This window comes from Drosophila sechellia, chromosome 4, assembly GCF_004382195.2.
Source record: "Drosophila sechellia strain sech25 chromosome 4, ASM438219v1, whole genome shotgun sequence".
Taxonomy (NCBI): domain Eukaryota; kingdom Metazoa; phylum Arthropoda; class Insecta; order Diptera; family Drosophilidae; genus Drosophila; species Drosophila sechellia.
This window is the reverse complement of record NC_045953.1, coordinates 317,146-340,199: the sequence shown is the minus strand read 5'-3', so window position 1 is coordinate 340,199 and position 23,054 is coordinate 317,146. Positions and strand designations below refer to the sequence as shown.

Genomic DNA, 23,054 nt, shown 5'->3' with positions numbered 1-23,054 from the left:
ACTTTTTAAAAGTAGTTATATAATAAATATTATATAACGAACTTGAATTGCTTATGTCATATGATTTCTAGCGATATCTATATATATGCCAAAAGAAGAATTATAGTAGGATAACACACGGTGACACCAGGAAAATACTATATACAGAACGCCATGTTATATTTACAGACTTTACCATATTAAAATTAACTGGTGTCCGATCATATTAAATTTTCAGAAGAACAGTAGCTTAAAGAAAATTCGCGTCACTTGCTCTCCATTCGAACAATTATTCTTAAAAACATTTTAGGGTATTTTTCTATTTTTTAAATTTCACATGATAGCAAATAAAAAATAAGTTACAAAAGTTCTATCCACAGACAAGGAAAAAAAATGTTTAAAAACTATTACTCAACATCGGAGAGTGCATTACTGATTTCGTCTGTACCAAGTCGGTTGAAAATACTTTGTACCATATCTAAAGTACATAGAATATATATAAAAATTATTAAAGGTATCAATTTATATCGGACCATCTAAACCGTTTTCAATGAGTTTGAATAAAAAACTAGGGGGTAAAACATGAAATATAATAACTTAAAGGCACTGTTCATAGTCTTGGAACATTTCGTACGTCTGTAAAAATTTTATAGGTTGAGATGTTTATTTGGTTGAAGTGTTTTGGTAGAATATGGTATAAGTTCCACAGTTGGTTGCTGCTATATGCGTTTTTAAAATCTTAATAACGCTCATCTCTAGCGATTGAGTTGGCAAAAACATGTAACTTTGATGATATTATGCTCATTAAAATTAAGTTGGGCAATCATGGCTGAAGAGACAATAATTCTCATTTTATTAGTGTTGGTTATGCTTGTGGGGTCTTATTTGGCAGGGAGCATACCGATGTTGATGAAATTAAGCGAGGTCGGTACTAAACAATGGCATTTTTAAATACAAAAAAAAATAAATGTGAGGTATTTGGAGCACCACTAGTGCATTAATTTGATCTACTTAATAAATGTCATTAAAGGAAAAGCTAAAATGTGTCACTGTGCTGGGAGCTGGATTGTTAGTGGGAACTGCTCTCGTTGTTATTATTCCGGAGGGCATTCGATCATTGTATGTGGGGTTTGGCCAATCCCAAAAACGGACATCGGTTCCGGAGCAACCAGATTACTCACAGACCATTGGACTTTCTCTTGTGCTTGGATTTGTTTTCATGATGTTGGTGGATATCTCTCAGCGGAAGACTAATGTTGGAAGTAATAAAAAAAACAATGCCACACTAACTCTTGGATTGGTTGTGCATGCTGCAGGTAAATAAGATTATATTGGTGTACCCACCATATCTTAAAATTGGCGTACTTTTGCAGCTGATGGAGTTGCATTGGGAGCAGCTGCCACCACTAGCCATCAAGATGTTGAGATAATTGTATTTTTAGCTATAATGCTTCATAAGGCACCAGCAGCATTCGGATTAGTCACATTCCTACTGCACGAAAAAGTAGACAGACATCAAATTCGCAGACACCTAGTCTTATTTTCCCTGTCGGCTCCCCTTATGACTATTTTAACGTATTTTGGAATCGGACAGGAGCAGAAGGACACGTTAAATTCCGTAAATGCCACTGGTATAGCTATGCTATTCTCCGCTGGAACATTTTTGTACGTAGCAACTGTTCATGTTTTACCAGAGCTTACCCAAGGGGGATTAACGAAGAGCGATCAGCATGATTATTGTTTGCTAGAGGAATCTCGAGGTGTTGCTACGAATGATTTGAATGGAAGTAATAGTATACAAGCATTAAAATATAGTGAATTGGTAATTCTGATTTGCGGCGCACTGCTTCCCCTAATTATAACATTTGGACATAATCACCAGTAATGCACACACACATTTTTCTTAAATAAGATGAATTAAAAGTTAAGGGATATTATGCAATATACATACATATGTTGGGTTTTATTTCTCGGATATATATTCACATTAAGTGCTTTGCAAAATGATTTTTTAATGAATTGTCGCATGAAAGTCAAATTTGGCACCGACGTCAACTTTTGCCAGTTTTCTGTAAAGTTTAGTTACTTAAGAGGCCTTATACGAGAATGTAAGTAAACCAAGCAAATTTAGAAAAATGTGTATTTATTTCCATTAGTTTACGTTCTCAGAATAGTTATATAAAGTAAGAGACGGCTTATAGGCAACTAGGCAACGTCACAATTGGTTCACTGGATAATGACTTCTTTTACGGCCTTAGAATACGGGCTTAGATTTCGGATTTCTATAACTATTTATGACATGACTTTCTACATTTCTCCATACATTTCGGCGGCTTTTATACTTTAATTCTGCTCAACTTCTTTGCGGAATCTTTTTCTCGCGCTCTTTTTTTCCGCTGTCTCTCGACCGACTTCAAACTGCTTGTCTCTCTGTCTCAAAATCCATCTCAATTCTTGTTCGTAGTTAGCTTTTCTAGTCAACACCTTGGTACCAAACTCGAATGGTTCTTTTTGTGTGGTCGAATGAACATTTGAGTTGATTGCTTAGAGTTATTATGCCTGCAAACAAATAATCCTGCAGAAACAAAATCCATGGAGCAACTTTGCGTGAAACATCCTTCTTCCTTACAGTGTGTGTAAACACTGCTCAATCAGTTACTAATACAAAGTTTAGCAAGTTTGTAATGGCCGAGCTATGCGTGTGTATCCTCTTATAAACCTGCAATAAAAGCCAGTCAACCCTAAAACGACTTTAATGCTTTAATATTCTTCGGGATAGGAAAATGTTTTACCGCTCGAGTTTATTTAGATGCAGGTCAAATCCTACCGTTTTAAACTGCATTACCGAGGAAATTTTTTTTTTTTCAGAATACGGATTTTTTTCAATTTATAATCAATCAAAGACAAGCGGCTACCTCCAGGACTATTTAAAGCTTTTCCAAGATCTCGTTATCTCGTATATGATAATGTCATCGATATAAATATGTATCATATCTCAGCCAACAAGATCTTGGAAAACGGCGTTTGTAAATCATATAAACGTAGCTGGCGAGTTTGTGAACTCCAACAGGACTTCCTTCGCTATAAATGCTGTGTATTATCGGCACTTCTCTTCTACCAGAACGTGAAATCCACGATAAATAGCTTTGCTGCCTGCAGTTTTTCGATAATATCATATACCGATATATCAGCGGTACGGTTAAGCAGTTTTTTAAAACCAAGGCGTTAAGTTAATCCATTTTTTTTTGACGACCATTCCGAAACCATGATCTCGATTCGCTTCGCTTTCAACCATAGAGTATAGAAAGAGTTTAAATAGTATCATTTTCTCCTTGGGCACAATCGACAGAATATGGTAAAATGTTCAATTACTTATAGCATGGGCTTGTTTCAAATTAGGATAAATTGTCTTGCCTTTTACATATATATTTTTGTATCTTTTAACCCCGTAGCATCTTACTAATACTTAAAAAGTCACTAGGCTGCATCGTATCAATATCCGAAAGTGTACATGAATCGCGAGCTTGTGTGTAAATACCACTCTATCCGGCTGAAATTGTTATCTTGGTAATAGGCTCTGCATTAACAAGTATTTAATAAGAATTTTAATTGTTTTTTTCGCCAGTTTCTCTTTATTTTTTTTTTTATAAAAGACTGAATTTTGATAAAGTTATTTAAAGTCCAGCCTTGTAATATCGTGTTTTTTCAGTGCTTATAGCTTAATATTTTGACTAGAGTATTGATTAATGGTCGACAGATAACTCTGCTTTTCGCGTTCTACCTTTTGGATTTGTCCGTTTCCACATAAATGTCAGTGGTCGGCAGTCCTATTCGTTTCAATGGAGACCAACGAGAGTTTATGCTACCATTTGAGCTTAAAGATTTGTCATAAACACAGTCAAACCAAAGACACTAGAATAGTAGAAAATAAAAATTTATAAAATAAATTAAAATATGAAAACTGTTTATTGCAAAAGTCATATCTTGAGGCACGAACTGCGGACACAAGCACTCAACAATCATTGCCTTATTAATTTTTCTCACATCGCAAGCTGAATACTCTAATGACAAATATTCTAATATAAAGTAATTTTTGAAATTTTTTTCGTGATATTATGATTTGGCTATTACTATTTCTAAGCTTTATTTAGATAATAATAACGTTAAGGCAATGCAAAACAAGACTTTTTTCGCATGGTGCCAATTGATAAAAAATAATATAGATTTACAGTCAACGAACTTCTACGGTGAAGGGCATATTTTGTCAAATTTACAATGCATGACCATACATGTGCACACCTACAGTTGTCTGCTGTCACTGTATGCGTAGAAAAGAGCTGTTCGCTGTTGCGCCCTTCGTTCTCTCGCTCTCGAACAAAAATTCGAGAGAGCCTGGAGCCACCTCTAAAGCCACGGCAAAAAAATCGTGTGCCAAAAAATTGTATGGCGTTACGCATCTTGTTATTCTAGTGTCTTTGGAAAAACGTCATTGTGGTCCTGTGGGTATACAACAGTGTTTGTAAAGGTAATTCGACCGTACCCAGTCTGAAGTTCGGGGCCGTGTCGAGGAAAGAAGTATTACAGAGTGTTTCTCTTTCCACAGAGCAACGTAACAATTTCCACAATTAAGAAGCATTCAATGGAAGAAGTTCTCAACTACAATGCATTAAGATGTACTCTCTTGAATATGTTAAGAAAAATACAATCCCGAAGCTTGCCGATTGCTCATATTTTTACAATTACAGAAATTTTGAGTTATTTTTTTCGGGAATCGAGAAGTAGATATGTAATGTCATCTGGGCTCCCCTGGTACGTGGCGAACATGGTCATCGAAAGAGATCTGAAAGTTACCCTTCTTGGGGATCAGATTAATTTCCACAGCAGCCGTTATGCCGACAGGCTTATGGCCCACCCGAACCGACTAGCAACTATCCTAGCTGATCCCATCTCCCTCCGAAGACTGAAGAGCGTACACCCCAGCGATCTCCTTACCCGGAGGATAATATAAAATATTACATTTTAAATAATTGATAACTAGACTACCACTTGGTCTCATTTATCTTTATCACACATTAGGTTATGTTCAGAGGAATTACTGAACGATTCCTATTGAAACCTTAATAAATAGAATTAGTTCCCTTAAAAAAAGTTTTGTATATTTGTAAATTATTGACAATATTATCTAAGTACTGTAAAACTGCAGAACAGTCAGTCAAAATTAACATAAAAAAATATTTATAAAAATTTTAATTCGTTTTTTCGTGAGTAACGGGTATCTGATAATCGACTATAACATTCTCTCTGTTGTATTAGTGGTTCGGATAATGAAATTGTCTTATTTCTCAGACCCATCCTTAAAGGAATCACACAAGACGCCACAATTGATTTAGGGCATCATTGTGGACATTATTTACAAAAAAAGAACACAAAATTTATGTACTACAATTGTATTACATTAATTTATACTTTTTTAGTCATAAAGCCAACATCCGGGACGACAAAAAGTACTTTAAGTATTAAGTGACTTAATTGTGGACTCCCACTAATCAAAAATATATGTTAAAAATCAACCAAGATAAGGAAAGGATAAATCATAAGAATTCCTTCGTTTAATACGACCTTCCGAAAAATAATTGTGAGTATCGCATATCCGAGACATCTATGTCTTAGAAATATAGTTTGCTATCCATTAGGTGAAGTTCCCCAACATGTAATTTGGAGCACACCTAGCCCTTCCAACCTTGGATTGGCACAGATGAATTTGTAGACATTTGCAGTCTTATGCTGAAGACAATGTCGTGGTGTAATATTTAGTAGAAACGCTATCGTGCCTCTATTTTACCCATGGCTGCAATCTTTAACAAATAAGAAGTATACATATACGCCAACGATATTTAAAGAATATAAAACCATTTTTATGATCGACATTTTACATTTAATTTAAGAACATCTAACTTTAGTTGTAACGCTTCCGGTGTTGTATGCATAACTTCTTACATTTGGTCATTCTAATCATCGAAGCTAGAAGATAGCAAAAAATTAGCTGCTTGTTCCTCGTTCTTTTCACAAGCGAAGTACGCTTGCAGTACAAGGGCTTCTGGGAATCCAAGAGCTTTTAGCTATAGAACAATATATTAAGTAACTCGACATTCAATATATAATTATTCAGTCCTATATACCCGTTCTATTGCGTCCTTATCTTGGCGATTTAAACGAATGGTTGATACTCCTAAAGGTTGTTCCAAATCTTCGTTATCCGCTGCGCTACCGATTTGCTGTGCTGCACTTGTACCAGCGGTTGATCTTTGGGCTGAAGTAGCTCCTTCTAAATCTGGAGAAAAGAGGCTAACATTGTCCAGAGTTGAAGGAGTCCGCGCATTCGAAACGTGAGGAACAGTGGCGACTGACTCCGATTCGCGTTCAATCGGTTGATTAAGCATATTCAGAAACGCATCTTGGTTCTCCGAAATAAGTTGTAAAAGGGCTGGATTTGTTTGACCAATCTATACGTAAAAAAAAGTTATTCTATACGTGTCATGTAATTATTATTATTAGTGTACTTAACCTGCTGCAATACCGCATGTAAAAGGTGAGGGTTTTGATATATTAAAGAACGCATTTGAAGAAACTGTGGCTGGCTACGTAAAAATTCAAAGGGGTCTGAAACGTAAATATAAATAATTTAAAGTATTATATATATAATTAATTAACTAAAAACATAAAGCCTTGAAGACAACATTCGTGGATTATCATTCCTTTAGTGGCTGTTGATATATATATCTATATATATGCAAATGATATTGCGGGGCAGCGAGCTCTCCAACATTTTAGTGAATCCTTAACAGCTTTCTAACTTTCTAACGAAGGTGCAACATAAGTTTTGATCAAGAATATTTCTTAACCAGGAAAACTAACACAATCATGTTAGGGCCGAATATTTTAATAAAGAGCGAGATCAAGATAGTGTCATTTATTTCACTGTGTTTTGATGCGTGCAAATTTAGTACTTTTGCCTGGGAAAGGTATTTTTCGTTTCATACAACAATACATAAATTGACTGCTAATTGAAAACCCCTCAAGTTACCTGAATTTGAATCTGCTGGCCGCTCGGTAGAGGTTGCGGATGCAGTTTGCGGTCCGGAGGGGATTAGACTAGGATTCGTTGATTCATTCAGCCCATTGTAAAAAGTACCTTCCTCTGCAGGTATGCCATTAATGAGATATTCAACGGCTCTTTCCGGGTTGTTATAGCTAGCAGCCATCGCACGTTCAACCTGCTCTCTTGGGTAACCCATTTCCACCATTGATAGGACTGTTTGGTTGTATTCGTCACCCATAAGCAAATTAGATTCAGCGCGCGATTGTAAGGAGGCCTGGGCCAACTCTCCGATCAATTCGTCACTAGGTAAAGGTCTGGTTTCACGTGATAAAACTGAATCATCTGTATTTCTGCAACTAGGCGAATTGCTATGGTTGGCTTCTTCGCAAGGCATAGAATGCCTGGAATCGTCGGTGCTAGTCAATTTATCACTTTCTTTTACACTTAGTTGATTACGATTTGAATAAGACGAATCGCGTGTCAACATTACCACAATGAACTTTTTTTCATCAACGTTGTATGAACCAACAGTGCGGTCATCCGTCAATATGACTCCAGCGTAAATCAGTTTTTGTTTTTCGGCGACGTACTCTGAACCGCGTTCGTCAAATATTTTCTTCTTCAGTTCCAAAACCTTTTGTAATAAGAATCACTGCTTATTGTGGTATCAGAAATTAATTGTAAGAAATACCTGTATAAGCACACATATGCATTTGCAATAATTGTATACACATATATGTGATTATACTTGTATATGCCAATTTATACACATACCGTTTTTTCCGGGGCAAACTCTATAGTAAAAGTTTGCTGTTGAAGATTTTTAATTGTAATAATCATCTTGTGTATTAGACAAAACCAAACTTAATTAAATATACTATGCATACGCATATGCAAACTCAAAGTTAGTTCCAAAAATCGCTTGATAAAAACGATTTGTCATCAGGGTGACCGCACATCGACTGGCAAATAATACCTTCTCGCTTAAAAGACACCAAATCGCAGCATAAGCCTTATAACACGTTTACACGTAAGATAAAGATGTAAAGATTTGTAATAAGAGTCATAATGAACGTTACAAATAAACTTTTGTCCTATTGTAGTAATTTTTAATATTTTCGGTATTTCCTTATAAATATTTTAGTCCAACATAGGCGTTGAATGACTAACATCGTAATTCAAAAGATATACAGCAATGAGATTATTATAATCCTTTCCGTTTGAGTTAATATGAGATTCACAAATAATTCGAAATTAAGATAGCTATTGCTGCATCATCAACGGGGTTTTTAAAAAATTAAGATAGCTATTGCTGCATCATCAACGAGGTTTTTAAAAGAAGTAAGTATCGAGAATTTTTTGTCAAACATGACAAATATATTAATTCTAAATAATTTTGTAACGAATAATAAAAGAATACACGAACTCATTCTTTTTCCACTAAGCAATCCACTTAGTATAATAAGTCTGTTAGTGTGAATTAATTTTCTATTCTTGTGTTAGCATCAGATTTTCGTGTTTTCCTGGCCTATCCTGGTCATAGCTTTCTTTTTCACGTGACATATCGTGAATTGCCAAGAAAACGATGCACATGTCAAGGTAGAGATAATATGGCTGCATTCAGAACATTTCGTCAGTTATTATCCCCCTATGTGCCGTTTTTGGAAATTCCTAATGACTGGCACAACTCCATTAACTGTACTTAGCCACAATTATATTTTGGTAAACGATTAATGTTTCAAAGTACTCCGCATTATACATCGTACCTATGTATATGCATACATATACTAGTATTTTCAATGACATGCGCACAGAGTCGAGCTTTTCATGCAGACGAGCTCTTATAAAAAAATGTATTCGACGTGTTTTCATTGGCATAAGTAGCTCGATATTAACTTAAGCGACATATTGTTTTAAGAATAAAATAGTTTTGAAGTAAAATAAAGTTTTTGCCTTTTATTAAATTCAAAGACTCTAATTTGTAATAACAACACGCAACCTAACAAGACAGTGTATAAACAGAGAGTACTTTAACTATTATACTGAATGTTGTATTAGTTTTGTCTGCCTATTCCTTAATTGGGATCTCCGGCACCTGCAATCTTTTGTGACATCAAACTTAACAAAAAATAACGTTATGGACCAAGTATTATGAGATTTACATATGTTAAACATAAAACAATGTGTACTACTCCTTTAAATAGAAAACCATTAAATAACAATATTATATGCTTTACATTTTAGAGTACGACTTAGACTGTGGTAAAAAAAAAATATTAAATATAAAAGTTGGGTGTTGTTATTATCTCTTATTATACGCCTTAGTTACAGAAAGTTAACTTGTTATCTGCATGGAATAAATATGTATGCCTGAATATATTATATCTTACATAATCGATTTCTTTGTTTTTTACTTGAATTAACATTCGAATTGTCGTAAAAAATTACCCTTACTTCTTACTATGACAGACATGGCAAGCATAGTACTTATAGCTTGCCTGGCTATATTGGGATTAATTATTGCAATCGCTCTTTTTCTGGCTGGAGGATACTTGTGGTGGAGGCATAAAAGATCACAGTTACAGTTTATTGAACCCAATGAAGATGAGGAATCTAGTAGTTATAGTCTTCGGTAAGTATTTGCATTTCCTGTTTAATATGTGACTTTATATATGTTCATGGGGACATACATATGAAGATCCGACTCTTAACAAGCGATAGATTGTATATTTTCAACGATTTTGAGTATGCAGTATTTTTAAATTGTCCTATTTATTAAACATTTTAATAAATACATTAGTATTACCTTCAGTACATTTAGAATATTTATATATCATGGGTGCTCTGTAATATATAATAAAAAAAAAATTATAATTCAGCTAAAAAAATTCAACGTGCTTTACAACAATGAACAATGATTTTTGAGTTTTATGCAGTTTCATGAAACTTCATAATTTATAGCTTATTACCGGATGAACTTACACTATTATTTGATTGGCCAATCGATAGAAATTGGTAATTATACCCGTTATTTGTAGATTAAAAGGGTATACTAGATTCGTTAAGGGAGCTTTCCAGTGTGAAATTTAAAAAAAATCGTTTTTTTTTTTGTTTTATCGAATAGTATACACTCTTCCGAATATTTCCTGAAATTTTCATGCCGAAATGTAGATTATTTCGGTAATTATTTCGGCATCGCTGATTGACCGTAAGTAAACGATTTACCTAAAATTTCCTCACTTGAAACTTTGAACGCGTTTTTCTCGAAACAGCATTTTTCAAAACGGTGTCGGACTTGGAGGGCAGAGTTTTAAAGCTATCGAGTTTTTTACACAATATTCTTAACGTCATTGTTTATCGTGCTATGGAAGCTTTTTTTTTTTTTTTGACATCTTCCTATTTTTTTTGTAAAAAAACTGCTAAAAAAAAAATGCTAAAATCGATACTTTTTCTTCAAACCGGCACCATTTTAGCAAAAAAATTAAAAAAAAAAGTCTCCATTGCACGAAAGCCAATTATATACCGATCAATAATCTTTTTGTGTTTTTTGTTTCACATCAAAATTGTGACCCCCAACGTGGACACCACATCCTAGTGCATTTTCTGCAACAATTGTTTCATCATTTTTATAAATATTAATTAATAAATAAATCGATCTTTAAAAAATTGTTTTGTATTCTTCAATACCCAATTAATATACAAAAAAAAAAAAACCAGACTGATTAGATTATTTTTTCTTAAAAAAAAATCGCGAAAAACAGCGATTTTTCGGGCTGCCACACTGGAAAGCTCCCTTAAGAATTAAGTAACAGGTAGAAGGAAGCGTTTCCGACCATATAAAGTATATATATTCCATTTGTCCGATCTCAATCTCAGGAACTATAAAAGCTAGAATGTTAAGATAAGATTAAGAGACATAGACGCAGCCAAGTTTTCGGAATGTTTCCACGCCCACTCTACCGCCCAGAAGCTGTCCGAAACTGCCACGCCGACACTTTTGAAAAATGTGTCGTATTTTAAAACTTTTATGAGTTTTGTAAATTTCTATCGATTTGCCAAAAAACTTTATGACACGTCCACTCTAAAGCCCACAAGACTACCACGCCCACATGCTTAAAAATGTTTTAATACTTGTTCATATTTTAATTAGTCTCGTAAATTTTTAAAAATGTTTTTATTTTTCTTCGTTGAAACTCGTGACAGTTTTAGCCAGTTGGTGGGAGTGGCAACATCAGGAAACAATATTGAGCTGCGCCTGTGTCTCTGAAATTTACATGCTTAATCTCAACTGTCTATCATTTTTAGTTCCTACGATGGAGAGTGTTATATTTTTTTTTTAATTCCAGTTTTTATCGGTACGCCAAAAAGAATGTCGACAGAAGACTTTAAAACCGACGGACTAGAATGTATACAAGAGGACGGGCGAGCAGACGGACAGAGGGAAAAGGTCAGTTTGGCTCGGCTGGTGCACCTGATCATGAATCACTGCGGTCGGTAGGGAGGAAGAGCTCCAAAAGGGAGACAGCAGCTACTATAGATATATAGTAGTGATAACGACGAAAGTAAAATATCGATTTTTAAAGAGTTATCGACTAATCGAAACGCAAGCTACCGTATTTTTTTTGTCACAAAAGTTGGTATCAAAAATGATTGTACGTTATCGCATTCATTTACTAGGAGAATGTGCAAAAGGAACTAATACATACATATACACAGCTGTTTTTTGTTATAATCGAATTTGTTATTATTAATTAATTATTATAAATTTTTTAGGGCTGCTCAGGATATTGTTGACTCTGGTAATCCACCTACAAAACCGCAAGTGCCAGTGACAAATGCTATCACGACTCCTCTTCAAAATAATATTAACAGGAAATTAAATGGATTTTTAAGCCTTAGAACTCCTTTGATTGGGTAAGTATTTAAGAAAGTGAGGCAAATGAATATGTATATACTGTTATAACGTTAAAAGCGGGTCGGGGGCCTCTCAAACGAAACCGCAAATCATTTCTTCGCTTGGAAATCCTGGAGATGGGACTACGAAAGATTCTGCAGTAAGTATATTAGCGTTTTTTCTTTAACCTATAAAGAGAAAACAATAAAATTTCCATTTTACTTAAATTTCAAACTGTATTGATCATAATTAAAATCGGCAGGTGGGTGATCTTGTGTTGGGTGTTAAACTGAGGTATTTTATTTATCTACAACATTCCGCCCATTGATTGAGTACCCACCATGGCGTTCACTTTTGGATGGGAGTTCTCCTCTAGGAGATCCCAGCGAGTTTCGATGTTGTATTTCCATGAACAATTTTACCCGTTAAATTTTACCAAGAATTTGTTTATTCAAGAACGACTAACAAGCAGTATTTCTGCAATTTCGATGTCATATTTCTAGGTATTTTGTTGTTACCAGATTCGCAATTTGTGCGTAGTAATATACAATTTTGTTTTATCAGCTTCAATGCATTAGCATATATGTTTTAAAATAAAATAAAATTTTATGTTAAATTAAGTTAAAGCATATGAACACACTACATAAACGCAGGTTTAAACGCGAATTCAATTTCAATTGCTCTGACATTTTTAAAAATGAATAATTAAATCATAATTATTATACTAAAACAGACATTAGCTTCTCAGAAGGGTGAGGAGGTTAGACAATATTCCGTAGGCTCTTTGGCGTTAAAAATTACCACCACCGCATACTCGTTTTAAATTTGCGGTAATATCCTGGTTATTAGTGTGTGAGTGTGGTATAATAATTTGTAGAGCAACTGCCAATTATTATTTTTTTTTACAATTGTTTAAAATAGCCTTCCCTGAGCCGGGTACAGCTTCAGTTAACGAATAGAAAAAGTGAACAAAAAACTCTAACGCAGTTGCATCAACAAACCACACGTTTGATAATCATCCGTGACACGTCGGCGGGATACCAATCACAAAAGGCATATTATTGGGTTGTCGCCTTCTTGTGACCAATTTGATGTATTCAGCAAGCGTCTATTCATCCATAAACAGCTCTGACTTGAAGGTTGTTAATTTATTCTTTTATAAAAGTAATCCTTTACGGACCTCTACTCCCAGCAAGCCGGTAACAGAAAAACATCCAGTAACGGTCGTCACTGGCCTTGACGTCAACTTCGGTCTTCTCTTGGAACGAAATTCTTCAGTGCAGTTGGCATAACAATTGATGGTCTCCTCAATGTTTGAAGAACAGTACCAGGAGAAGTGAGTGATTGGTCCAAAAGGATTTTACATGCACAAGATTGCGAGAGACATTGTTTGTCACAGCAAAATCAATCAAATAGTTTCAACCAGTTTGTTACAAGTTGGTTTTGGTAATTGCGTATTTGAAGTTGCCTTCTAATCGCTCCACAGTGCCCGTACTTAGCGTTGTAGTCGCCCGCTGCACTGTTAAATGTAGAAGTCCATGGATTGGTCTACTGAGATTGTCAAGCGGATTGGGTATTAGGGGCTCAACAATCTGGATGGCCGTATTTTAAAGCTATATTTGGTGTTGACGTGCGTTTCTGCCACCAAGATTTCAACCATAAAATTTGATTTGTAATAGCTTGAGCTTGAGTTTACCCAAAATTTGTTTTTGCAAAGTGATTATCATAGTTTTAACATGACTGTGGATGTCAAATTGACTGCAGAACTAATCTGTCATACGATTATAGTTTTTCTTGTGTAAAATTTAAGCCCGAATGATGATCTGGATGGTTTTGCAAAATAAACTTCCGGTGTTTGGTTTTGTAAATGGTATATGGTTTGTTAGTTTTCGCTGCAGTAAGTCCCAGTTGCTGGCTTTGTTATATGGTTTCCTCTGTAGTTTTTAATTTCAGTACCTTATTTATTAGCAGAGCACAGAGTCTGGCCTTAGAGCTTTTCTATGAAAACTTTATTATGCAGAGGTTTGCGATCGGGGTCGACATGAAATTTCCCAAAAAACCACATATTCGCTGAACACTCGTTAGGTGCCCAGCTGTTCTTTTCATCGTCTTGTAGATTTCCTCGTAACTTGCATTATTGACTTTTATCCTCGGCTGGACTTTCCTTGTTCACTCCCGTTAACTATTCTACTACTTTATTCCTGTCGATTTGCAGTGTTTGCGATCGGCATGATAGTTTTTGACGAGGTCTGTCTATTTCTGTCTATTTTTTAGAAACTAAACATTCAAAGTTTTGCCGAGCAAATTGCACAATGAATTAAAATTAATTAATTTTAATGTGCAAAAACGCTGCTAAAATTTGTTTCCTGATGTTGCCCACTCTAACGCTCACAAACGGTGGACAAAGTGTTTTTGGCATACCGATAGAAATGTACAAGACAATGAAGAAAAACCAAACAAAATTTTAAAAGTTTGTGCGGCTTGTAGGTGTTAGAGGAGGCGTAGCAACACGCTTGAGCTGCGTCTCTGGAATCTTTAAGCTTTTATAGTTCCTGAGATCTCGTTCATACGGAAGGGACACATAGAGAGATGGGCTGACGGACGGACATGGCTAAATTACTCGTCTGTTAACACTGATCAAACTTCTGACTCAATCAATATATATATGTCTTCGAGAGCATTGTAATATAGTGAATCCGTAAGCATTTTGGAGTGGTAGTGGTTAACTTTTATAATAATTTAGTTTATTTCCATGTATTAATTGTTTCCTAATTTCTTTTAATTTTCTAGAACAAAAGTATCTCAATGACAGACATGTATTTGGATAGCACCGATCCAAGTGAAAATGTTGGGCAAATACATTTCTCCTTGGAGTATGATTTTCAAAACACAACATTAATTTTAAAAGTTCTGCAAGGAAAAGAGCTTCCAGCAAAAGATTTGAGTGGTACTTCCGATCCATATGTTCGTGTAACGCTGTTACCAGATAAAAAGCATAGATTGGAAACCAAAATAAAACGGCGAACCCTAAATCCACGATGGAATGAAACATTTTATTTTGAAGGTTTTCCAATTCAAAAACTTCAATCACGTGTAAGTAATGAGTTAGAATTACTTTTACAAACACATCTTGGAGTAAAGTGTGGTAAAAAAATTTCGTGGAGTCTTAGACTGCAAAAGTTTATTAAAGCTAAATTACAAATTTTCTTTCACCAATACTTATATTTGCAAGTGCGTGTTTTTAAAACTTTGAAAAATATAGTGATTTTTTACGAATAATCATAACAACTATAATAATGTTAAAAATACTGCAAAATAATTATTTATAATATTATAATACACAATTTAATTTAGTGAGATATTAAATAATTAAAGAGTGTTAATAAGAGTCAGAATCTTTTCCTATATACGTATGTATTAGTGTCTGTCGCTCCGATTCGAAATAAAATAGTATTTTAGCTTAAAAATCTTTCTATTGTAAGCAGTGTTTGAAAGGGGACAATTTGGGTCGAAAAGCTATATGTAGTTGTTAAGGGGTATAAGAATACCCTTCGTGACACATTCTTTATGAATTATCGATATCTTTTTTCAATCGAGTACTTGGTGATTTTAAGCACGGACCTATTTTGTTTCGTCTAGCGACCGACGATGATTATCTAGTTTCGTTCGGTAACGTCATTGTGATTCTTTTTGTGTACTTGACAGTTATAAACAAAGATACAGTTATATTTATAAGATTTTAAATTAAATTTAAATTACAATTTAAATTTTATTGTATTTTTATATGGACAATTGAAGGTTTTACACTTACATGTTTTTGATTACGATCGGTTTTCAAGAGATGACTCCATAGGGGAAGTATTTCTTCCTTTATGTCAGGTAAATAATTAATTTAAGACGTATTTCTTAAAATTTATATTGTTTATTTAATTGTTTATTTAATAAGGTTGACTTTGCTGGAAAACAATCTTTTTGGAAGGCTTTAAAGCCCCCTGCAAAGGATAAATGCGGAGAACTTCTCTCTTCCCTTTGCTATCACCCGTCGAACTCAATTTTGACTTTAACACTAATTAAAGCGAGAAATTTAAAAGCCAAAGATATCAACGGAAAATCTGGTAAGCAGGAACACAAGTGTATATCAGAAAAATTTTTTTTTAATATTCCAATCAGGATTTAATTTAACCCTGTAGCTCCTATAGAAATAGTAACTAGATTCGTTGAAATGTATGTAGCAGGTTGGAGGATCAGGATCGCAATTAAGTCGATTTGGCTATGTCAGTCTGCCTCTCATTGCTCATGGACGTCAAGAACTCTGGAACTAGAAAGTTGAGCTTAACCATATTATTCCAGAGACGCAACAAAGCGTCTAAAACTGCCTAGCGGTTGAAAAATGTTTTGAATTTTTTCATTTCATTCATTCATTGAGTTATTTTTACTCCCATCTTAAAAAAATCTTCCAATCTCGGCTATTTCTCTGAATCAAAAATCAGCATGTTAATCGATATAAATCAGCAAGCTACAGCAAGATACACATATAATAAACACAAAGTGGCTTCACTTGTTCTATAAAATCATTCGACACGGCTTAAAAAATATTTCCTATTCATATAATAGCCGGGCTATTTTCTATCAAAACCTTTTATATTTTGTATTTATATGGTTCAATATCATTTATTATCATAAAAGTTAATGCAAACTTAACAAAAACATTTATGATTTTATAGTAACGTTTTGTTGCAAAAAACAAAATTTTTCATTTTGATAAATTTTCCAAAATCTTGACATACATTTTTTAAGGCCTTTTTTTTGGTTTTGTTGTCATCGGCCCTATGTTTTAAAATGTTTCCTTCTTACTTAAAATTATCGTCTGAATGTCCTGCAAGGGTATATAGATGGAAATCAGTTTTGTCAAGGCCGTTTACACAGAATCATAAAAACGTTGATAAGAACACAAAATGCTGACTATAATAAACATTCTGAATTATATAAGGATTGGGAAGCTGTAGTCCAGCACTTGTTCACAATACTTGACTTGGCTCAGTTTTAAAAAAAATATATACTTTTTGGTGGTTTTTCACAAACTTATTTCCGTCGCATTATATTTTTATTTTATTTTTATACATTTTTGTCAAGATTTACATACATAAGTATTGGGCGATTTGCCGAATCTTATATACCGAATTCAAAGACTTTAGATCATAAGATAAGGTGTCATTTAATTCAAAAGGACGGAAAAGCGTCACCACTTTGTGGTTCTCTTAAATGTTCATTTTTACAACTTCAATTTTTTTTTTGTATTACAGTTTGATTGGTTATGATAGGAAAATCACATTATATTTTTCATTCCCTTTGTTTTGATTATATTATAGTCGCAATTGTTCCGTCAATACAAGACTTACGGTTTTAAAAACAATTTCAATGTGTTTTTGACCTAAAAGACTTTCCACCAGGAAATTAAAATTTAATATCTTCTCTCTTGTAGATCCCTACGTAAAGGTTTGGCTACAGTTTGGCGATAAAAGGGTAGAAAAAAGAAAAACGCCTATATTTACGTGTACATTAAATCCAGTATTTAATGAATCGTTTAGTTTTAACGTACCATGGGAAAAAATAAGAGAATGTTCTTTGGATGTTATGGTGATGGATTTTGATAACATTGGAAGGAACGAGTTAATAGGACGAATATTATTAGCTGGTAAAAATAAATATAACATCTCTACAGTTCAATATAATCTTACCTTTAATAAAATGATTTTTTTGTTTTAATGCAATCAAAGGAAAAAACGGTTCTGGAGCATCGGAAACAAAACATTGGCAGGATATGATCTCAAAGCCCAGACAAACTGTAGTACAATGGCATCGCTTAAAACCTGAGTAACTTCAATAGGAATTCCTTAATAACGTTTAATTAACACCAGTAGATATACCGGAGAACACCGTACATTGATGGATGTAGATACATACGTACATTAGTTTATTTATAGATGCTTTTATAGCAATGTCATGCCAGAATAATGTAAAAACGAAAATAATTTAAATCTGCACAAATTAATGTTATATTGTTTACAAAAATTTTAACTTTCGAAACAGCCATAAAACTATAATGAAGTATTTGTTCTGATAAGAGCAATAGTTTTGTACGTGCTTAATACATATATATTATATATATATAATACTTATAACATATATATAATATATATATTTTTTGTAAAGACATTATTATTATACAAAATAATATAAACGATTGTACATTTGTTCAAAAAATCCTGTTAAAAACATTGTTGCACAAAGGAGTACCTCTTCTTGATGGAAAAGTCCTTAAAGTTAAAAAGTACATGTTTTCTTTTCCATCACTTTATTTTATTGAAGCATAAAGGGTGATAAGAACAAACCATTAAAAAACATGACCAAGTGTAATTTTCAAGTACTTTCTTTGGAATGATTTTAAATGTATTTTCCGGAGTATCATTTGCTTAAAATTTTATAAATGAGTTTAAAAAGAGTTACGTGGTAGATTATTTTTATCAAATGTTTAATTAACTATTATAAGTTGTAATGCCTTATTGAAATTATTGATTTTGATATTCGATTTCGGCAAAAGTTTTATTTTTTAATAAAAAAGTATTTAATAAATCGTAAAAAGTTTTGTTTTTGAATGAGATCTTGGTATCCTAAAAGGAAATCGGAAACGGTACCGGTGTTGAGTTATACATTTTATGCGATAAGAAAGTTGTATATGGCTATCGATATATATTCGCAAGAATATATAAAGAAATATAAAGAAAATCATTTAATTTATGAAAATGTATATAATACGATCGAATTGTTAAATGGTAACATTAAATAGTTAAACAAAAATCAAGAAAAATGATTGTTACGCTGTTTTTAAATTTAAAAAATGCAGAAAAAAGTTCAATATAATAATTAATATTCTTTACTCGCATACGGTGCCGTATAATAGACATGTAGGTTATTTGAATAGAGAAAGATTGCATTAGCACAATAAACCAGAAAATAAACCATTTTTAAAAGTAACTATAAAAAATTAGCCAACCATTGCCGGAATAAGCGTCAACTGCGAGAACACAAATAATGAGAAAGTAAGAGAGAAGAAAGAATTAAAAAAGTATACACATAATTGATAACTTAAACTGAGTTTAAAAAACGAAAAATCGAAAATACAACCCACCTTGAAATTACATATTTGTTATATACCTGTTAAAATATTATTAAAATAATTTAATCATAGCAGCAAATAAAGCATTAAAAACAGTTAATAGCATATTTACTTTAAATTGCATTTGAAGTGGACGTAGTTTCTCCAATTTTCTCAAAACTATTATAGAAATTATAATTATTATATACTACTATTTACTGAGTCTAAAATCTTGAACTTAGCCTTCTATATCCAAAGCGGTGCTATTATAAATAATCGAATAGTTAAGATGCGTTCATCATTATTCTAAATGGTTCTTTATTAAATAAGGTAAGTCGTGGAAGAATACCATTTAAAAACTCCTTTCAGAGGTTCTGTCTGTCTGTATGAACTCTGTGAATTTGACAACAAAAAAATAATTTGTGAGTAAGCATGCAGATTTTTGTAAAGCGGCTTCTGTAACACCCATTTACTGACAAAAATATCATACCCGCACTTATGAAAATTGCTAAGACTTTTTGTTAATTTTATTGGTTTTCTTGAAATTTCTGTTAAAAATATTTTGGTTACCCCCACTCTAACTCAGACAAGCCGCCCCAAGCTGTTATGCCTACACTTTTGATATTGTTTCACTTTATTATTCATCTTGTCAAATTCTATCTATAATCATGAAGCATTTTAAAATGTTTGCTACGCCCACAACCCGTCAAACACTCCTGCACCCCAACTTTTGAAGTTTTTTTAAAATTTTGTCTACGCCCACAAGCCACTCAAAACTCCCACGCCCACGTTAAAAATTTTCTTTTTAATTTTTTTTAATTTTTTTTCCCAATACTTATCGATTAGCTACAAAAATTGTGACATTTCGCGTTGGCACTTGAACTAGTGAGCTGGGTAAGAACTGGAGCTGGGACTATTAGATACCCGTTATGAAAAGATACCCAAATCAATAGAAATTAACAAGACTAATAAAAATATGAGAAAATATCAACAAATGTTTTTAAAGTGTGGGCGTGGCAGCTTTGTGTGGTTTGTGGACGTTAGAGTGGGCGTGGCAACATGGGTCAACAAACTTGCGCTGCATCATGTCTCTTGAATTTGTTTGTTTCAAGAAAATACCCAATTCGGGACAGCTGTTGCTGAATCATCTAAAATGGGAAGGTTGATTATGAACTCGGACTGAAAAGGTCAGATGCAGCTATGGTATGCACTTTATATGGTAACTCCGTCTTGAACAGAAAATTGAATCAGACAAGTTTCCCTTTAATTTTTGGATTCTTAGGGTAATATTTCTGCGTGATCGGTTTTCCGATATCTGCCCAGATATCTGCGAGCTTTTTATTATTTACCGCCTCAGTATAGTATTCAGATAATGTCATTTGCATGGTTTCTAATTTAGCCGGCTGCGATATGCGCTGTCTCTGTACGACAAATTCGAAATTCTCTTTCTTGAAACGGTGTAAGTACAAAATCTGCCCATTCTGCACAATCCTGGCACGCGGACTCGTTTATATTAGGATTGGACTCGCTGGGTCAATGCCACGGTTTGGTCTCGATTGTACCCATCCGCGTTCTGCATTTCAAGTGAGCGGAATGATGGCTGCCTCGAAATGCTTACATATCCCCTTTATCAGTTAATCCTCGACGTCTCCAATCTCCAGATTTACCGGTTTTACCGTTTGCGCAGGTTAATGTCTATCTTTGTACCATTGCACTATGGGGCATTTGGCCTGTTATTTTTACAAAAATTAATAACTCCTAAACTATGGGAGATATTTAGATGAATTTTTTTTTATGTGTTACATATGCCCCCAGGAATATTTTGGAAAAGTGGGCGTGCCCCCAACTCCGCCCCAATTTTTTATTTTTATTTTTTTTTTAATATTATATTTTTAAAGTTAATTTTTAATTTCAATATTGTATACAAATTCATAATCGTCTTCGTCTTTACAATCAATAGAGTCTGAAGAATCGGTGTCAGGTTCAAATTCGCAAGCTAACATTTGAAATTCAAATTTTGAATGACTTCTGGTGGAAGAGATAGTCGCTTATGTTTTCGAACGCGCCTTTTTATATTTATTGATGATATTATGGGATATTATTTATATTTGCCTTGGCTGGTTTCAAAAAAAGAATTTTAAGTATGTCTGCAAGATCCAGCAGGCCGCGCTTCCGTGCAGCTAGCATTGCAGCAGCTTGACCCAAAAGACGTTCGTTGTGGTTCTGCGCCCATACGAGTTCTTCTACTTGCTGTCTTCGGCCACTCAAACTTTTAAAATAATATGACGTTTTCGGGCATCCAGCTAATTTCCTTTCCTTTTTATTTTTCTCTTTTACCTTCAGGACTAGGTGTTCTTCTAACCACTTTGAAAAAACTTTCGAAAGTTCATATATTTTTCGATTGCATTTTCTCCAATTTCGCAAAAGATTGACTGAAAACATTCGTTATTATTACTATTCGTTAATCATTCATTAAAGTCTAGCTTGCTATCAGAAAAATGGCCACTAATAAAAGTGCAAAAAGAATTTTCCTTTTGACGAACACCCTTTTGCTTGCGCCACCCTTCCAGCAGGGCAGCATTGGCAATCGAGATGTTGTTCCCTAAAAAATGAAATTTCTCAAAAACCCGCAAAAAACGCACATAGAGACTACCTGATATGAGTTAGGAATTGAACACACTACAACATGGATATAAACACATACTGAACAAATTTGAACAAATTGTTATAGCTCTATTCAAAGTTGAAATTTTTTTCTAACAGCTACATGTTGACACCACATGCTAAATGTACAAATTGTTAGAAATAGACGCATACAATAAACAATATATTAATATATATACATAATACAAACCTGAATATTGATTATCCATTTCAAATTTTACTCTTTTACGATCTTCTTTTAAAATTTTAACACTTTGAAAGTTAAGCTAAATTTTGCGCGTATTGCAGCCACCTGGTATATGCTCGTAACAGCCGACTTTAACAGCTGTTATTATAACAGTACACTGTATAAATTACTTTTGCCGGCTAAAACATAATAGTTTAACATATTTCCAATGTATTAATACTAAAATACTTCAATTTTGCATACTTGTGAAAAACACATTTTTGCAAATAAAACAGGCCAAATGCCCCATAGTGCATTGCTTTCTTGAATTGGGCACGAACACGTTCTTCGTTTTCCTGCTGCCCTGTCCTCAATCGTGCCGTCTCTCAACTATCCTATCCCAAATGTATTTGGGGTTTCCGAAATCCAATTATTTCGAAGCAAAATATCTTCATCTCAAAATCGAGAAAAACTTTTTTCCAAATCAATAAAAGCCTATCTGTTGTCATTCGCAAACCAAGAACGCTTTGATCGCGATCTGAGTGAAATGGCTACACAACTGGGTGTATTTTATAGGGTTAAATCGGTTTTTTCACAAGAAGTTGACATTCATTTCATCCAATAACCAAGCCCTTTATTGTCACGACTTATAATAAGTTCTTTGAAATGTATGTAACATGTTGAAGAAAGCGTTTCTACCATAATACTATATACATATATTTCTGTTCAGGATCAATAGTCGAGTTGATCTGGCGAAGTCTGTCTGTCCGTAGAGTTGGGCTTAGAAAGGAAGATTCGAAATGTTGCTACGCAACATCGTCCATCGATTTCAACGGGCACTCTAAGACCCACAAACCGCCCAACACTGTCATGCCCACACTTTTAAAAGATTGTTTTCATTTCATTCCCCAATTTCTATTGATATTCCTCGGTGACCAAATTCTTTTTGGCTTATTGAATAAATTCAACAAACTAAAAACCTTTTTGGGGTTTTGTGGACTTAAGAGTACTTAAAATCAAACTTCTAGATCATATACGGATACGGCCAGTTATTCAGCTTTTTATCCTGATCAAGAATATTAAGTCAGGACCTGTT

At 33.8% G+C, this 23,054-nt stretch overlaps 3 protein-coding genes and 1 long non-coding RNA gene across 7 annotated transcripts; 3 read left to right on the top strand and 1 right to left on the bottom strand.

Moving 5' to 3' along the window:
• Window positions 1–733: 733 nt before the first annotated feature.
• LOC6619452 (zinc transporter ZIP9-B) lies at window positions 734–1,931 on the top strand. 2 transcript variants are annotated; one of them, XM_002043631.2, is made up of 3 exons: window positions 734–903; window positions 1,010–1,295; window positions 1,353–1,931. In XM_002043631.2, exons 1-3 carry the CDS (start codon window positions 769–771, stop codon window positions 1,862–1,864), a joined length of 933 nt encoding a protein of 310 aa, XP_002043667.1. In that variant the 5' UTR covers window positions 734–768; the 3' UTR covers window positions 1,865–1,931. The 2 variants fall into 2 exon arrangements, with proteins under 2 accessions (XP_002043667.1, XP_032579951.1); XM_032724060.1 differs by having other exon boundaries at window positions 810–953.
• A 3,137-nt stretch (window positions 1,932–5,068) lies between these two features.
• Window positions 5,069–6,043, top strand: LOC116801913. The gene is made up of 2 exons (XR_004362274.1): window positions 5,069–5,614; window positions 5,673–6,043. It is a non-coding gene; the product is annotated as an uncharacterized LOC116801913 (long non-coding RNA).
• On the bottom strand, window positions 5,873–8,037 carry LOC6619451 (UV excision repair protein RAD23 homolog A). The gene is made up of 5 exons (XM_002043630.2): window positions 7,853–8,037; window positions 7,064–7,712; window positions 6,545–6,639; window positions 6,159–6,482; window positions 5,873–6,098 (listed from the first exon to the last, which is right to left on the bottom strand). Exons 1-5 carry the CDS (start codon window positions 7,916–7,918, stop codon window positions 5,988–5,990), a joined length of 1,245 nt encoding a protein of 414 aa, XP_002043666.1. The 5' UTR covers window positions 7,919–8,037; the 3' UTR covers window positions 5,873–5,987.
• An 886-nt stretch (window positions 8,038–8,923) lies between these two features.
• On the top strand, window positions 8,924–19,249 carry LOC6619450 (synaptotagmin-7). Of its 3 annotated transcripts, none has more exons than XM_032723812.1 (9): window positions 8,924–9,013; window positions 9,548–9,710; window positions 11,852–11,992; window positions 12,051–12,132; window positions 14,763–15,065; window positions 15,771–15,851; window positions 15,919–16,087; window positions 17,455–17,667; window positions 17,750–19,249. In XM_032723812.1, exons 2-9 carry the CDS (start codon window positions 9,550–9,552, stop codon window positions 17,848–17,850), a joined length of 1,251 nt encoding a protein of 416 aa, XP_032579703.1. In that variant the 5' UTR covers window positions 8,924–9,013; window positions 9,548–9,549; the 3' UTR covers window positions 17,851–19,249. The 3 variants fall into 3 exon arrangements, with proteins under 3 accessions (XP_032579703.1, XP_002043665.2, XP_032579705.1); XM_002043629.2 differs by having other exon boundaries at window positions 8,968–9,442; XM_032723814.1 differs by lacking the exons at window positions 8,924–9,013; window positions 17,455–17,667.
• The last annotated feature ends 3,805 nt before the right edge of the window (window positions 19,250–23,054 follow it).

Excerpts from the sequence above, each read along its gene's own strand:
- LOC6619452 (XM_002043631.2), top strand. The coding sequence starts at position 769 with ATGATATTATGCTCATTAAAATTAAGTTGGGCAATCATGGCTGAAGAG. Across the intron at positions 904-1,009 it reads TGTTGATGAAATTAAGCGAG|GAAAAGCTAAAATGTGTCAC; the intron begins GTCGGTACTAAA and ends ATGTCATTAAAG. Across the intron at positions 1,296-1,352 it reads ATTGGTTGTGCATGCTGCAG|CTGATGGAGTTGCATTGGGA; the intron begins GTAAATAAGATT and ends GTACTTTTGCAG.
- LOC6619451 (XM_002043630.2), bottom strand. The coding sequence starts at position 7,918 with ATGATTATTACAATTAAAAATCTTCAACAGCAAACTTTTACTATAGAG. Across the intron at positions 7,713-7,852 it reads AGTTTGCCCCGGAAAAAACG|GTTTTGGAACTGAAGAAGAA; the intron begins GTATGTGTATAA and ends TTATTACAAAAG. Across the intron at positions 6,640-7,063 it reads GCCAGCAGATTCAAATTCAG|ACCCCTTTGAATTTTTACGT; the intron begins GTAACTTGAGGG and ends TTTACGTTTCAG.
- LOC6619450 (XM_032723812.1), top strand. The coding sequence starts at position 9,550 with ATGGCAAGCATAGTACTTATAGCTTGCCTGGCTATATTGGGATTAATT. Across the intron at positions 11,993-12,050 it reads CTTAGAACTCCTTTGATTGG|CGGGTCGGGGGCCTCTCAAA; the intron begins GTAAGTATTTAA and ends TAACGTTAAAAG. Across the intron at positions 16,088-17,454 it reads AGATATCAACGGAAAATCTG|ATCCCTACGTAAAGGTTTGG; the intron begins GTAAGCAGGAAC and ends TCTCTCTTGTAG.